Source organism: Lathyrus oleraceus, chromosome 6 (genome assembly GCF_024323335.1).
Source record: "Lathyrus oleraceus cultivar Zhongwan6 chromosome 6, CAAS_Psat_ZW6_1.0, whole genome shotgun sequence".
NCBI lineage: Eukaryota > Viridiplantae > Streptophyta > Magnoliopsida > Fabales > Fabaceae > Lathyrus > Lathyrus oleraceus.
Genome location: NC_066584.1, coordinates 396,690,600 through 396,708,542, shown reverse-complemented (window position 1 = coordinate 396,708,542; position 17,943 = coordinate 396,690,600). Strand labels below are relative to the sequence as shown.

General features: G+C 33.6%; 1 protein-coding gene across 2 annotated transcripts; it reads left to right on the top strand.

Moving 5' to 3' along the window:
• Positions 1–478: 478 nt before the first annotated feature.
• Positions 479–6,019, top strand: LOC127091141 (ras-related protein RABF1). Of its 2 annotated transcripts, XR_007791878.1 has the most exons (9): positions 479–786; positions 1,009–1,085; positions 2,664–2,747; positions 2,899–2,993; positions 3,130–3,235; positions 3,324–3,413; positions 3,507–3,593; positions 4,117–4,226; positions 5,764–6,019. XR_007791878.1 is itself a non-coding variant. In XM_051029699.1 (8 exons), exons 1-8 carry the CDS (start codon positions 762–764, stop codon positions 5,800–5,802), a joined length of 603 nt encoding a protein of 200 aa, XP_050885656.1. In that variant the 5' UTR covers positions 479–761; the 3' UTR covers positions 5,803–6,019. The 2 variants fall into 2 exon arrangements, 1 of the variants encoding a protein (XP_050885656.1); XM_051029699.1 differs by lacking the exon at positions 4,117–4,226.
• Positions 6,020–17,943: the final 11,924 nt, after the last annotated feature.

The window sequence follows — 17,943 nt, the reverse complement described above, 5'->3', positions numbered from 1 at the left end:
AAAATAAATAATTTAAAAGTTTAATATATATTTAATTATTTTTTTATATTTTATATTACTAAAATAAAAAATAATTATATGGAAAACTTAAAAAATTAAATAAAATATTTTTTTTTTTAAAAAGTAATAAATTTTCAAAAAAATATTCACGTGAATTTAAAGATAAATTAAAAAAAATCACGAGATTTAACAAATCAACAACTATGAAAATTACATAGTTATCTTTGTCACGTCATTAAAGAAATAAAAAAAATAAAATCTCAATATTATAAGAGAAAATAAATTTTTTTTACAGAATAAATAAAATTTCGTTAGACAAAATATATTTAATTCGTAAATGTCATATAGTACTAGTCATACAAAAATAAAAAGTAAAAGTAAAAGTGTACTCTTTTATTAGTAGTATATAAAAATGTACTCATTAATTGTAAACGTACTGATTTATTATATATATCAATTAATCTCTATTTATAAAGAAGGAGTAGAAAATATATAAATTATAAAACAAACATTATTCCTTTTTTAAATTTTACGAGAGGTGGAATCCTCGTCCTCACGGAAAGCACGATATAGGATTCTATTCCATTCAATCCAAGCATCCATCCGTTAACGAACCCTCAATTTCCCAGATTTTCTGAATCCTTCTCACCCCACCAATTTCTCTCACAATAAACCAACAACAACAAAAAAAAGTTCCAATTTTTTATACCAGTGGTGTGTTGTGTTGTGCAGCATCACCCATCATCCCTTATTCTCTCGACATGGGTTGTGGCTCCTCTTTTCCAGGTAAATCAATTTCTACTTACGTTCGTTTGGTCAAATTTTGAAATTTTCTTAGAATTCTTGTCTATTAACCTGCAGCAGCTGAAAAGGGGTTGGAAAAATTGTATCTTTTGTGGTTTTGATCTGTGATTTTGGGTTTGTATTCAATGGGTTTAGTCAATTAGGATTAATTATTGAGCTTAGGGTTTGATGGGGTTTTGGGTTGATTTGATTTTGTGTTTTCAGATAGGGAATCAGGGCAGCTAGGTCGACCTAATTCAGAGAATGGTGGAGGACAAGACGCTAAGAATCTTCGTGTTAAGGTATTTTATGCTAAATTCTTTAATTTTTTGATAACCAATTCTTTTGTTGTTGTTGTTGTTGTTGTTATATTATGCCTGTTTCAACATGGTTTTATTCTTCAACATGGTTTGATGGGGTTATTGTTGTTCTTCAACATGGTATTTCATGTTGTAAGTGTAGCAAAAATTAGGATGATGAGGATGATGCGTTGGATGTGCAAAGATTAAACGTGATGAGATTATAATGAAAATATTAGAGTGTGTTGGGGTAGCATCTATAGTAGAGAAGATGGTGGAAACTAGACTTAGATGGTTTGGACATGTAGAGAGAAGACTTGTAGATTCTGTGGTAAGGAGAATAGATAAGATGGAGAGAAGTCAAACAACTAGAGGAAGAGGAAGACCTAGAAAGACTATAAGAGAAGTTATTAAGAAAATCTCCAAATTAACGATTTGGATAGAAGTATGGTTCTGGATAGAACATTATGGCGAAAGGTGATCCATGTAGCTGACCCTGCTTAGTGGGATAAGGATTGATTGATACTGATGTTAACTGAGGAAGTTAATATTGTTTGTTATAAGAGGTGTCTATTAGTATTTTTTGTTGCAAATGCTTAATTTTGGATTTTGGATTTTGGCTTCACTCTGCCTCTTTTTTTTTTTCTTTCATGATTGTGATTCTTTGATGTATTACATTGGATTCATGTTTTGTTGAGTAGCTTTGTGCAAATCTGGTTTCAAACAGTTTCTTTATACATCAGACATTATATTTATGTAGTAAATAGTAAACCAGTTCTGTTTTTGCTCGGATTGAGTAACTGTTTTCTTAAAAAAAATTAACAACAGAAGTAGTACAATTTAATTAAAGTAAGCTGTGAAAGTTTAAAGCACTGCTTAGCTTTTTTATTTTTTGTTCTTAATTAAGTGAATTATTTAGTACCTTTATTTTCTTTTCTGTAAACTGTCCTATAAGGTCTGCTATAAATATTTGGCCGGAGTATGAAAAGGATTTCATTGGAGTTCTGTATCATGCAGTTTAGTTTATATATGCGAATGTCATGCCAAAGTAATAACAATGACCCATCTTACATTCTTTGTCAAACCTGTAACCACATCCACAGAAGGAGTACCTGAAAAACCATGTGTATATCCACAGAATGGGTGAATGTGAAATATGGAAACCGATAAAAATATAAAATTTTGAACAACATTTATCATCTGTATACTAGCCAAGACATCAATTCGATCCACTGTCAAAGAAAGAATGAATGGGAAACATGATCTTAGATGAAAATCTAAGTACCTGCTTAGTTTGAGAAAATATTTCAATTTTCATTTTGACTATATTTTTAGTTACTATAATACTTTCTTGGTTTGGAGAACAACTTGTAGAAGTGTTTATGGAAACCAATACGAGCGTCAATTGAAATATGTCACACACATTTCTGCTTACTGTACTGTTTTTGACTTCGCAAGTCCTTGAATAATGAAGGGATTTAGTTGAATTTATTAATAAAAAAATCATTTCATACCCCAAATATTTCATTGTTCAATTTTTGTAGGACTGAATAACTAACCTTTAAATGTCACTGAACACAGCTCGTTCTCTTAGGTGATTCTGGTGTTGGTAAGAGTTGTATTGTTCTGCGATTTGTCCGTGGTCAGTTTGATCCAACATCCAAGGTAAGAATATGTTGCTTTGATTTGATCACTTTGTATTTTCAATGTAAGTTTTCCTAATACAGAATGGGCTATGAAGTAAAATTTTTATTTACTAGATACGTTAACTATTTCATATTAGAGTTCTTATAATTTTTAGACTTTGTAATGTAAGGTAACTGTTGGAGCATCTTTCTTGTCACAAACAATCGCTCTTCAAGACTCTACAACAGTCAAGTTTGAAATATGGGATACCGCTGGTCAAGAGAGGTAACTTTCATTTATCTTTCAAGTTTGCACATGATTCACACTGTATATTTTGATTCTCATAAGTATTCCCTCTTTTCTTATTTCAAACAAGATTTACATTCTTAAGAAAAATTTGGTTGCCGATTATCTGTTTCAGGTATGCTGCACTTGCACCGCTGTATTATCGTGGTGCATCGGTTGCAGTTATTGTCTATGATATAACAAGCCCGGAATCTTTCAGCAAAGCACAGTACTGGGTTAAGGTATATTTGCAGTTGTTGCATGGTTCTATATTGTCATACTCTTTCAGTTTTGTTTTAGCAGCTGAAATAAGTATGTGTACATATTTAGGAGCTACAAAAACATGGAAGCCCTGATATAGTGATGGCATTGGTTGGTAATAAAGCTGATCTTCACGAGAAGCGGGAAGTGGCTGTTCAGGTAGTACAATAATAACCCTAAATAATGTAACTATCTAGTAAACAAAGCAATGTCTTGTTTTCCTTATATAGCTTTTTTCTTGTTCATGTGAAGGATGGCATGGACTATTCAGAAAAGAACGGAATGTTTTTTATAGAGACCTCGGCAAAGACAGCGGATAATATCAATGAACTGTTTGAGGTACCTCTGATATTTGCATTCTGTCAGTTTTTTAGTTTAAATTAATCATAGAATTTTGTATTTGGAGAGAATACAAAATAATAGAAAACTAACATTAACATAACTACTAACATACTAACATTTGCCTATCAATAAAAGAAAATAATCGGTTATTCTGATTGTTACGGAAGTTAGGAATAGGCGTTGATCACATCTTACTCCTCTAACTACAATTGTTTTGAACCATGTTAAAATAAATATCTATGAATCACAGTTTTATACATGAAAGAAGTATCATAAATGATGTGGTAATCAATGTTTTTGATTAAGTATAAAGTGCCAAAACGATATGCTCCGGTTTGAATGCTGATCATGTGGTATGACACTTGCTAACCACGGGCTACAAGAAGCTTACATCAAAACATGCTCATGTTTTTGGAACTGTTGGAATACTGTTTGATACTGACTTGCAGATCTTTGGGACTTCTCAGTGGCCACGCATGTAGTAAATTTTCAGTTTTAACTCTGGTCTTTGGTCTCTTAGGACATTGTTGACTATGCTACTAGCAGGCTTCCCTATGATGTTCTTGCTGCTTGAAGATAGTTGTAACAAACTCATTACCTATTGGAGGAGCTAAACATGATCTTGTATAGGTATCCATCCTACAAAATCCCGAAAAATTGAATCTTTTCCGAACAAAGTTAACATCTTGGTTTTTGAATGCATGAGGATGTGGGGAGCTTATAACCAATAAGGGTCTGTCTGGGAGATGGGTTTTGGAGGGCTAGGTCTTATTTTAATATCTATATTTGAGGTTTAAAAAAGAAAAGAAAGAATACCATTATATTTGATCATATAACAATTCAATCACACTTCATTCATTTTTAGAAACATTTTTTAGCTTGTTTAATTTAGAAAAGAAAAACAAGCCCTTTCCTTCCCCTCCAAAAATCTCCCTCCCAAAGAGATCTTAAATAATATTTTAGGCCAGAAAATGAGAATTAGAATGCCATGCAAGATTGCTACTTTTAAAGCAATTCCCTCAAGAATTACTGCTACTTTTGGTTGCCTGCTGCATATATGCATCGAGGATACAGAAGAAAACACGATTTTGCTATGAAAATAACACTGCTCTGTTATTCAGAAATTAGCTGCAAATTAGTTAAGGACAAGAAATAAGTTCCTTGCATCCTTGCCATCAAGTTCTCAAATCAAATTGTGACATAGTCCCTCAGTCCCAATTTATAAGAAAAAAAACTCATTTTTTCTCTTTTACAAATTATAAGCAAAGAAAATAAACTTTTATTTTATTTTAAAAGTGCATCTTTTTCTATATAAAAATAAATGCAAATTGCATTAATTTTGCTCTCTCTTTCAATTTCTCCCCCAATCAATAATATATTAAAATTGTTTTCACATCTTTCCACGAAACTTATTCTAAGGAAAACACAAAAAGTCATACTCTAAATTATTATATTTTGGTTTTCTTAGTAAATGTGATTTTCATTTTTTATTTTCTTATAAATCAAGTGTGTATATAGATATATTTGCAACATAAAATAACCTTTGTCAAGAATAAATTGCCGAATCATAAAAAATCCACACATCTTGCCGAATCATAAAGAATATATTTACTATGAGTGGTTGAACTTACTGTGCGCATGACAGAAAATGAGAATAGACAAGGCTGAGTACTTGCAAGGCTGTTCAAATGCTTCTAGTTAGTGATTGGTTGCAAATTGCAATGCGTGTTCTTGAGGGAGTGTGTACAGATGTTAGACGCAGGTCAGAGACATCTTGGAAAAATGTTAAGAATCGGGTAATGAGTGTAAGAATGTCCATACAATACTAACAGTCAGATCTGGCCTCAAACATCCAGACCCGATGGAGTATGATATGGGTGGAACCACCATGTTGGGCCTAGATGGAACAATGCTGATGTTTGATTTGAAACTTGATGGAAACTGGAAGTTGATGATTGATGCAATTCAAGAAATGCAGATTTTTTTGCAACTTGTCTAACTATGTAGGCTAATATATAGGCAATTCATGTTGGCTGGTGCTGTTTAAAGTATATTATCTTTCTTGCTATGAATCTTATGATCTCTTTCTTTGAGCTTTATTAGAAACTCATCTTGAGTTTTATATTGCCATTAAGCATAAAGATTGACATGTTGATAATATTGACAGGAAATTGCCAAAAGACTGCCTCGCCCACCAGTTACTTGATGTGCACATATTGCAGCTCTCTATAGAATTTGCAGCTGCTTTTGATCCTTTAAAATTGTACTGTATGCAGTTATGTTTATGAATGTGTTAATTAGATTGTATCTTATGAATATTCCTTAGGCTATGCTTTTAGACACTCAAGTATATGATTTCATATTCAATTTGGGATGCTTTGTGAGAATTTAGTTGAATTACTAATGAGACATATTTTCATATATTTTAAGAATTACTTGCAAAATGTTAGGGGCTAAGTATGGTTTTATTTTTAGTGGAGATTTAACACCTTTGGATGTTCTTTACTTGAATTGATTTTATTTTTAAAATTTAGACTTTTTGCTTCTCAAGTGATTTAATTTTCAATTTATTTTTACATGAATATTTATTCGAAAATCATTTAATATTTAATAAACATCTTTGCAATAGAATTCATCAGTGTGATGTCTTGATCAGTGATAATTATACTCAACATGTTTTTTTTGTCCTTCAACAAAGTCTTGCACATCTACAAGGTCCATGTAACATTGCCCACTTTTTCGGATTTCAAAAATGCAAATCCCACTAAAAAAGTCTTCTCAGTAGAAGTAACTCCAATAATTTCCAGAAGCGGAAGTTTATACTTGTTGGTCTTATACGTTGAATCAATTATGAGGACATTGGGAGATGTGTTGAACAACTTGATACTTTCAGGATGAGTCCAAAATATGCCACGAACTGTGACTTTATCCTCACAAACTTTGTATTTAGAAATATAGTGGTTTTCATCCAAAAGCTTCAAAAGTTATTGCATTTCGGATTTTGGACCTCTTATCGTCATGTTGTTTCGATAACACGCATTGTATATCTACTTGATATTTGAAACACTTTTAGGTCTTTTCCGTTTCAAATATGCTAGTATGTTTTTCGGCGCGACCCTGATTAAAGATATGTCCGGAATAATTTCCTTCTCATCGGATTTAAGGCGACATGCGATGTGATGACTGACTAGCTCGTTTTTCATGGCATGATTATGTATAACAAAAATCACATTAAAGGTCCATGTATCATTCACCTTACATTACTCACACAATTTAAACGGACACTCGTATTTTCTTACATTACTCACACAATTTAAACGGACACTCGTATTTTCTCAACCCAGTGTCATCATGTTTCAACTTTCGAATCAGTGCAACGTATGTGCCACTTCTCTCACATCTCATGATTGCAAATTCTTACCTTCTATTTGAACTATTATCAGACCTTTCGATGACAATGCCAAACCCCAATTTCCTAACCTCCATTCAGATCCATTCAAGCATATGATCACGAGCGCTATGCATACTTATATTTTTTTTTCATGGGTTGATGGTGAAAATAAGGAGCCAATTTTATTTTAAGCATCAGGATTGATATTGTTTGTGTGGAAACATTTAGGAATGTGATAGTTTTAATATCCCATGAAGTCTATTTTTTATTTTTAAAAAAAGTTTTGAAATGATATTAGATTGCATTTTATGAGGTTGATGTATTAATATCATTATGATGAAAGATATGTTAAAGGTACAATTGTACTTTTATTAGGTTGATTACGAAGAAAAATACATAATCTTCAAAAGCCTATAACTTTAGTTTTTTTTAGTTGGATGTATATTTAAGACGGTTTTTTAATACATTCTATACATATTTTTTTTAAATTTGAAAATATATTCGTCAAAATATTTTACAATAAATTCTGCCGATATTGTTAATATTTAATATTTTTTTTAAATATGTTTACTCTATTTTTCTGTAAATAAGACTATAATAAATTTAAATTGATATAGAGCGTCTTAAAGTTAACTTTTGAACATCATAAATATATTTAGAATTCTAAAATTCATGCGATTTTACTCCAAAATTTCCTATAAATTTTTATTTTGCAAAAAGTTCTCAAAATTTACCATTTTCTATAAATGGTATTTTTCAATAATATATGAATTTTAACTTCATGGCAAACATTTTTAGTTATTCTTTAGATAAAGTCATATGAACAATATGGTATATGATATGCTTGAAAGTTAATTTTCGAACAAGGCCATTTTGAACATATATAGAATTTAAAGAAATTTTTAATGTATAATGAGCAATTTCCATATTTAAAGAATTATACATTTGCCAAAGATCGATACATTTTGATGATATTTTTATTGTTAATGAGGTCGTAAAGTGAATTACGAAGAGCGAGACATAAATTATTATATGTTTATTGAAGAGAAATTCTTGTCATAATTTCAACATGACATTGCCTATCTTTGATCTTTTGTGATTCATATTCAATTTTCACACTACATAGTTTTTAAATTTTTTATTTTAATATAATTATCCATAACAATTTAAAAATGAAAAATTATGAAATAAATTTAAACGACATATATCAAAGGTTCCTTGAACATCAATTATCCCGATTTTCATCCTTCCAATTCAATTTACTTAACTCTAATGCACTAGTTCTTCTTTCCCTTTCCAAATCCTATATTTTTATATTATTAGTCTCACGTTGAAGGGAAATCGCGATATAAAACGCATCGGAAAACAATTTTTTTTAAATTGATCATTACGAATGAGAATGACCAATTATAAAATGATTATCTTTTGTGTTGATTAACCTCTTTTGTAAAAATGCAGCCTCCGAAAGGCGAAGTTGAGTTCACCATAGATTTAGTACCTGATGCCTGACTTGTGATGATGACTTCATATAAAACGTTTGCATCAAAGTTGGACGAGCTGAAGAAACAATTAGAAGATCTGCTTGAGAAAAAGTTTGTTTGACTGAGTGTTTCGCTGTGGGGAACGCCAGTGTTATTAGTCAAGAAGAAAGATGGTAACATGAGGTTGAGTGTTGATTATCGACAAGTGAATAAAGTGACTGTCAAAAACAAGTATTCTCTTATGAGAATTGATGATTTGATGGATCAGTTGGTTGGTGCTTGTGTATTCAGTAAGATTGATTTGTCGTCGGGTTATCATCAGATTCGAGTGAAACCATAAGATAATTTGAAGACTGCGTTCAGAACGAGATATGGTCACTATGAGTATTATGTGATGCCGTTTGGTTGTGTTCATCGATAACAGTTTGATATATTCTAAGTCTGATGAAGAACATGCAGATCATCTGAAGTTGTGTTGTAGACCTTGAAAGAAAATAAGTTGTATGTGAAGTTATCTAAGTGTGAATTCTGGTTGAAATAAGTGAGTTTCCTTGGTCATGTGATATCTAGTGATGGTATCGCAGTGGGTCCATCAAAGATAAATGCATTATTGCAATGGGAGACTCTGAGGTCTGTTACAGAGATCAGAAGTTTTTTGAGTTTGGTTTGTTACTACAGAAGGTTTATCAAAGGCTTTTCGAAGTTGACATTGCCTTTGACTCAGTTGACTCAAAAAGGGCAAGCTTATGTGTGGAGTATGGAGTGTTCAGTGTGAAGAAAGTTTTTAAGAACTCAAGAAGAAGCTGGCACCAACTCTAGTTTTGATTTTGCCAAGTCCAAGTGAATCCTTTGTTGTGTATTGTGATGCTTCGAAGATGGGTCTAGGTGGCGTGTTGATGCAAAATGGACAGGTTGTGGCTTATGCTTCTAGATAGTTGAAAGTTCATGAGAGGAATTATCCTACGCATGATCTAGAGTTGGAAGCCGTGGTGTTTGTGTTAAAATTTTAGAGGCATTATCTGTTTGGTTCCAGATTTGAAGTGTCCAGTGACACAAAGAGTTTGAAGTACTTGTTCGATCAAAAAGAGTTAAATATGAGGCAAAGGGGGTGACCTGAATTTATGAAGGATTATGATTTTGATTTGAGTTACCATCCTGGTAAAACAATGTCATAGTTGATGCTTTGAGTAGAAATTTGTTGCATATGTCAATGCTTATGGTTCAAGAATTGAAGTTAATCGACTAATTCAGAGATCTGAGTCTATTGTGTGAAAGGACTCCTAACAGTATGAAGTTAGGTATGTTGAAGTTGACTAGTGGTATTATCAAAGAAATAAGATAAGGTCACAAATTAGATTTAGGATTGCTTGACCGGTTAATGTTGATCAATCAAGGTAAAGAGGTGGATTTCAGAATATACGAGAATGGTGTTATACTTTTCCGTGACAGAGTTTGTGCACCTGATGTGCCAGAACTTAAGAAGAGTATTTTTGAAGAAGGACATATAAGTAGTCCGAGTATTAGTCTCGGTGCCCTAAAATGTATCAAGACTTGAATAAAATATTTTGGTGGCCAATAATGAAGAAAGATATAGCCGAGTTCGTTTATGTGTGTTTGACTTACCAGAAGTCGAAGATTGAATATCATAAATCGTTGGGTTTGATGCAACCATTAAATATTTTTGAATGGAAGTGGGATGGTATTTCCATGGATTTTGTGACGAGTTTTACTAAGACTTCTAAAGGGAATGATTCAGTTTGGGTTATAGTGGATAAATTGACTAAATCGACTCATTTCATTCTGATTAAGATCAATTATTCATTGTAGAAGTTGGCTGAAGTGTATATTGAGAAGGTTATTAGCTTGCTTGGTATTCCTTCTAGTATTGTTTCTGATCGAGATCTGAGATTCACATTGAGGTTTTGAGGGAGTTTTCAGGAAGCCATAGGTACTAAGATGAAGTTGAGTTCTTCTTATCACCCATCTGCGGACGGTTAGACAGAGAGGTGTAAGACCCCAATTTTGACCCTAAGATCACTTATGCAATTTCATAATAAGCATTAGCATTGGGATCATGTATTGGCATTCCTCCTTACCCCTCCTTCATGGGTTTGTTTTGGGAGGGATCACCAAGCATTTTGTGATTATATCATACTTGTATATTATCATTTTACTAACTAAAATACCAAAAAAAAAGTCTTTGTATTTGCCTATCTCTTTTGTAGGTAGGGCATGATCTCATTGATTCATCAAGTTCACATCTAGGGTTTGAGACCCTCATGAACAAAAAGTACAGCCAAGAATTGATTCAAGAATGGTTATGAACATCATATATGAGTTCCATTGTTCTCTACATGTTATATTGATCAAGTTTTCTTCAAGAGTTTGAGGGTGATTTGCCTTGGAAACCCTAGTTTGACTGGGTATCTTGAGTAACTTCTCCAACAAGCTATCTCACCGATTGATCAAATTTCTCAAGGGACACTTCAAAATTCATCATATTATGCATATATGATCTACCATGAGCCAAGAAAGACAAGAGAATTGGAAATTAAAAAGTTGGTTGATGGTGGTTGGCCAGATGGATTCATCTAATCAAAACTGGGTCTCCCTAGACCCTATCTCCTACAATTTTCACCATATGAAAATGATTACAAGAGAAACATTACTCTAAATGACATTCTAAACAACTTTCATGTTGATACCTAGAGCTAGTTTTTCTTGGAAAATCATTTTCTATGTTGAAACATTATAGGTCATTTTGTCTAAACCCTAATTTGAAAGTCAACTTCCCAAGGCCATAACTTGCTCAATTTTTATGAGATGAAATATTTCCAAGTTGAACAATCAAATTTAATGGGTATAATTCAACTTTTATGTTTGGAGTGGGAACTAATTAAACTTTTTTGAGCATGTGATATGAGGCTACATTATAGGTCACTTTTGACCTATACCATTGATCAAGTGATTTTTCCAAACTTCAGAAATGCATAACTCTATCATTTCAAATCCAAATGACATGAAATATATAACCATTTTGAAGGTCTTTGAGATAGCTATAACTTTGATGAAAACACGTTTCTCATTTGAAGCTCATAGAAAAAGTTAAGCAAGGTGGAATATTGAGACATATGGCTTGACACTTAGAAAAATTTTGATATGTCAAAAATTTCCAAACTTCCACCTCAAATATCTTAAAGTTCCAAGCTCCAAATGAAAAAGTGTTCAACATCAAACTTGTTCCTCTTGATCTCACCTTTACAAAGAGCTCAAATTCATTCATTTTGGATGAGAAATGCATAGGCTGCGCATGGCTTAAACAGAGTGACATCACTTGGCATGGATCAAACTTCAAACATCAATGTACATTTGCCTTGCTATCCAAACTTACTTCAGAGCATTTGATCTTCAAATTTGGACCTTAAGCTATCATTTCATGGGCCTATGCGCGCCCATGCACCATTACATCACCATTTGCCAAAATCGGAAAGTGAAAGTGAGTGTGCAATTATCAACCATTTCAGCTATAAATAGAGCTTCAATTGCTCAGAAATGAAGACACAATCGCGCCAGCTTTGATCCCCCATTGCAAACCCTCAATTCTTAAAGGATAAGCCTGATAAATTCTCTTGAATTTGAGCTTGAATCTCCACTGTTTTGGAATTCAATTCTCCAGGAATCCATTGCTTATAAGCCATTCAATCCTTCTCCTGCAAGCAAGTTGAGTGAGTCCAAGCACAAGCAAGATCAAGATCCATCGAATTCAGACCTCCATTGAAGGTATTTTTCAGAAATTTTAAACTCTTCGATTCTCTTAAATTCTTGCTCAATTCTATTGATTCTTTGGTTGTCTGAAGTCCTACCAATGTAGGCAAGAAGATTGAGTTGCTTTGAGGTCAAATCGAAGCAACTCAGTTCATGTACCTCAAATTTCAATTCCACATATCTCTAAATATACTTGGAATTGGAATGAATGGAGGTCAAATTCGAGTTCAGTGCCATTTTTTCTTTAAGATCATGTCCTTGTTTTTCTTTTTGGTGATGGTTCATGGTGGACCAGTCCGGTGAGGTCCACCGGAGAAGATGACCGGATCTTTGGCTCCGGCGGTGACTTGGCTAGCATCTAAACCACATGATCCTTCTCTCACGTTCTAATCCTGAGCGTTGGTGTTGATTACCACATTTGCCACGCGCTGACTAAGGTCCATTGTGGAATGCGTGCTTTGGACCATCTGATCTGCCACCTCAATTAATGAGGAAGATCTAATGGTCCACGTAATTTAGATTTTATGAATTTTTATTTTTATTGCATTTTCTTCAATAATTCATATTAAAATTCAATATTGATCCAAAAAATATGGGACTTTCACCAAAAAATTTCAAATATTTTTGTTTTCCATATTCTGAATTAAAATTATTTTTTGGATCATTATTAGTATTTTTCATGAATTAATTGATTTTGCATTTGTTTTTAAGTGTTTAAAAATATTTTTAAATGTCCAAAAATTATGAATTTTTTTCTCCAAGGTCCTTTGACCTTGTTTGACCTATGATAAATCTCATGGCCATTTCTTTGGTGTTTTGATGAGATTTTAGGAATTGGACAAAACATATTTGATTTAAATGCATTATTTTATTATTTTTAATTGAATAAATGCCAATTAAATTTTGTTGACCATTTGTATTGACTTGTTTGAATTTGCTTATTGTTGTTGGGCCTTGGTCAAGGTTGATTTGACTTTGTCAAGTTAATATCATTGGATTTAGGGGATTGATGGAATGTACATTCCATCTCCCAAAATGAATGAATGATATTAATTTGGTAAAAATCCTCCTTTGACCAATTTGTGATCTCATTCATCCCCTTCCCACTTCATCTCATTCCTCTTCTTGATTCATTCATTTCATTTGGCCTATGACATCTCAAAGTCCTAATGCTAGTTTATTGAAAAATTGACATGAGTATGGATGAGATTAGGCCACCCCTTTTGCATATTCTTTTTGTGTGTGGTATGTTTCATGAGCATAGTTCATTATACTATGTCTCTAACATGCATTAACACCAAAATTCTATTGCCCGGTCTCAAATAGTTGTGACTTCTACATAAGTCTAATTACGATTGCTTAACATAGCGCTAAATTTGTGACATTAAAGGCATAAGCATTCTAGTTAGTGAGATTGTAAGTCTCCTCTCTTTCATGATATTGTGTGGAAACTTGGCCTTCTTGCCTTCCTTTGGAAGATGTTTTGGTTAAAGGATCCATGCTTGTTATAAGTGGGTTGAGTGTTCCCTAAAGAATGTCTTGAAAAGCAAAAGCAAAACAAAACTAACTACTAACTTTTAACTTCAAGCTTTTACTTTAATGCAATTTACTTTTAGCACTTTATATCATTTGCCATTATACATATCATTCTAATTGTTTATGTTAATGTAATTTTCACTCTGTCCATTTGGACCATATTGTGTGATATATTTTGTTGGTGTTATTTTGTTTGTTTGTGTGGTCTTTGACCATTAATGTACATAATAATCATAAAAACCCTAAAAAACTTTTGAGTGGACTGTTGGTTTGATCTTGAGAAAAAGGACTTAGAGTCTAGGCAACCTCCCTATGCTATTGGACTTGGCCAATGCCAATTTGTTAAAGAACTAAGTGCTTTCAAATTTGAACTTCATCTGATACATCTTTGAAGATCTCTCTAAAATTCATCTGCAACATGATCATTGTGAAGCTATTATTTTGAACTTGTGACTTGTGGAATTCATCTGTTGCATGGGCTATTTTGAAGAAGATCATGAAATGGTTAAGCTTGAATAAGGCCATCTTTATTTGATGCCTTACTCTTCAAGATAATATAATTGTGCATTTGCGTGTTGTTTGATTCTAAAAGTCCAAGGGAATTCTGGGTTTCTATTGACATATTTGTCTAGTGGATTGCTACCCATTTGGTCAAATCTTTTCAACTCTAAACTTTTAATTTTATGCATAGGATAGTCTCTTCATCTTCTCCCTATTTCTTTAATTTCAAAATCTCTCCCTCCATTTTCAAAATCTTCTTTGTGTGAACTATTTTTGTTCTAAACTTTGACCACTTTTGCAAACAGATAGAAACTTTGGCCTTATGTCATTACATTTTCAAACTTATTTTCTTAAATCTAACTTGTAAATAAATTTAACTATACTTGACTTAAACTTTCAAAAAAAGCCAAAAAGAACTAACTCATTCAAACCATTTTAGGCCTTTGTGCCTTTCAAACTTAAATTTTGTTAAAATCAACACACTCACTTTGAAATTTGTATCACGAACTCCGAGGTTTTGATCCTTCATTTTTATGTTGGTACGTAGGCACAAGACCGAAGGTCTTGTCAAACACAAAAATATAATTAATGAATTCTTTTCTCATCCCCCCATTCTATTTGTCTGTAAACATCATTTTGTACAAAATACATATGCACACAAAAAGGGCTCCCTAGGAGTATCTAGGACACTTTGTGTGCCAACACCTTCCCTATGTGTAACCAACCCCCCTACCTGTGATCTCTGACTTTTATTAGTTTTTATTTGAAAACTTCTTACTTTTTGGGTTTTGTTCGTACTTTTTCCCTTTTTCCCTTGGAAACAATAAAAGCGCGGTGACGACTCTTGTTAATTGATCTCTAGCTTGTCAATAGCTTGATGATCATGAATTTCCCGCTACAAAAATTAAGTGGCGACTCTGCTGGGGAGTAGTCTCCAGTGGGTTTAGCCTACTTTTTGTGTGAATATATTTGTATATATATGATGTTTGTAATATATATATACTATATATAATATATATATTATTATATATAATATATATATATATTATATATATATATTAATATATATATATATATGTGATATAATCTGCTTATTGTGCTTGGTGATCTTTGAGTGGTGAGATAAGTTCTAACCCGAACTTGAGTGCAGTTAAGATAGGAGGATGGTATAGTCATGTTCGACTTGTGTGGAGTAGTCCTTAACAAGTTGGCTTGAGATCCATTTGCTCAATGGAGACTTCTTTGGATTTGGGAATGTCACGCAAGTATTTGTGGTTAGGCATTGCTATCTCTAATTGGGTCTGAGAAGCTGAGGACCTTAGAACATTTAACCCATCTTGGCCTATTTAGGACGTAGTGCGGAAACTGTTTAAGTGTAGACTTGATAACAGTTGTTACGCGATACTACACTCAAATGAGTTTCTCTTGAGAATATTATGGATCGATGAGTCAGTCATTTTAACCCGTAATATCCGATAGATGGAATTAAGACTCTGGGAACTTTTTAGAACATGATCTATAGGTTTTATCCTTAGTTCACTCCTTTGGGATGGTTCTTACCCATACTCCATCCTCGTAACTTGCAACAAACCCTTGATTCTTGGTTGGTCCAATCAAGTCTTGTCAATATCAATGGAACTTAGGTGTTGATAAGGTGTAAATCATAATCCACCAAAATGGATGATTGATCTTGACAATGACTTGATTCATCCCTTGACCTTTGTTTGCCTTGTGTGTGATCCCTTATTTGTGATTGTTGCATTCATGCATTCATGCACATCATAACATTCATCGCACAAAAATTTCAAGGAACTAAGGTATCATTTGCAAATATTTTCAGACCATGGATTATGGAAGAAGGAACACTAAGAAGTACAGTTTCAGATGTCCAGATTTGAAAGAGTTAAGGAAGCTAGCATCTTTTGTATTAGATCCCTTGGACTTCAAACAACGTCATGGGAAGCTTTTGTCCATCTTGTCTGCTGATGTAGTTGAAGGACTTTTGAGTGTATTGGTGCAGTTCTATGATCCTCTCTACCATTGTTTCACTTTCCCAGATTTTCAGCTTGTGCCCACCTTGGAGGAGTATTCTCATCTTTTGGGGATACCTATTTCTAGTAGAGTGCCTTTTAGTGTATTGGAGCAGATTCTCCGGTTTAGTATTATTGCTGAAGCTCTTCACTTGAAGAAGTCTGAGATAGAGGCTCATTGGATGAAGAAAGGAGGATTATTTGGGTTACCATCTGTTTTCCTCATCAAGGAAGCTACTACTTTTGCTCAAGATGGTAGTGTGGACGCTTTTGAAGCTATCTTTGTGTTGCTCATCTATGGATTAGCTTTATTCCCTAACATCGACGGTTTTGTTGATGTTAACGCCATTAGACTTTTCTTGATTGGGAATCTTATGCCTACTTTGTTGGGTGATATGTATTTCTCTTTGCATCTAAGGAATTCTAAGGGTGGTGGAACGATTGTCTGTTGCATTCCTTTTCTGTACAAGTAGTTTATTTCGCACTTGCCTCAGACACCTACTTTTATGGAGAACAAACAACGTCTAAGGTGGTCTCAGAGACTTATGTCTCTCACTAATGATGATATAGTTTGATATGACCCATCTTTAAGCAGTTTGGAGATTATTGATAGTTGTGGTGAATTCTCTAATGTGCCTCTCATTGGTACACAAGGAGGAATTAACTACAACCTTGCTTTGGCTCGTCGTCAACTTGGGTTCCCCTTGAGAGACAAACCTAATAACATGTTGTTAGAAGGTCTTTTCTATCAAGAGGGTAAAGATCCCCAACATTTGAAGCAGAAGATTGTGCATGCTTGGCATAATGTGCATAGGAAAGGAAGATCCGAGCTTGGTCCGTGCAATTGTGTAGCTTTGGAAGCTTACACTCTTTGGGTGAAAAAGAGAGCTTTGGAGTTGAAGATGCCTTATCCTTGCGAAATACCTATGTCTATGGTTGTGGTTGAGTCATTAACTCTCCCCAACCAAGATGTAGAGGAGTTGGAAGACACGCTCATCAAGATGAAGCAAGAAAAGGGTGGGAAGAGCGTTTCCGTGCTTTGAGCAAAAAGCATGAGGAGTTGCAGTTGGAGTCTAAGAACAAAGATGCACTGATTGAGCTACTTGAAGACCGAGTGATGAAGAGACAGAGAGAGCCAGAGGTTTCTTCTTCTAGCATGCCTCAGTATTCTGTTGCTTGGAAGAAGATTGTTGACCAACTTGTCCTCGAGAAGACCCAGATGAAGGCTTCTTTTGAGACCGAGATCCGTCGCATCCGAAGGAAGTACATGCCTTCAACCAGATCTTCTGACATTATTGTTAGGGATCCTTAGGATGACTATTCTCCTTTTCTCTTGTACCTTTTATTTTGGTTTCTAAAATTGTACTCAGTGTAATCCTTCCAATTTATATAAATAAAAAGAGATTTTTGGTCATATCAAATTGTTGCAATTGCCATTTAAATATATATATTTGCAAATGATATCGTAAGTTCCTTGGAAATAAAAAATAATCAAGCATTGCACTTCATGCATCATTTGCATAAGCAAGTTTTTTCCAGGTGTCTGATTGGTGTTGCTTATGTGCTTTAGCCAAGCTGGCTCACCGATACAACACCAGGGCCAATCATCAGAAAATTATGGAACATCTAGAGCAAGAGAACAG

Bases quoted from the DNA above. Each gene is read 5' to 3' on its own strand.
- LOC127091141 (XM_051029699.1), top strand. From the start codon at position 762: ATGGGTTGTGGCTCCTCTTTTCCAG. The intron at 2,994-3,129 runs GTAACTTTCATT...TATCTGTTTCAG, and splicing joins GATACCGCTGGTCAAGAGAG to GTATGCTGCACTTGCACCGC. The intron at 3,594-5,763 runs GTACCTCTGATA...TAATATTGACAG, and splicing joins ATATCAATGAACTGTTTGAG to GAAATTGCCAAAAGACTGCC.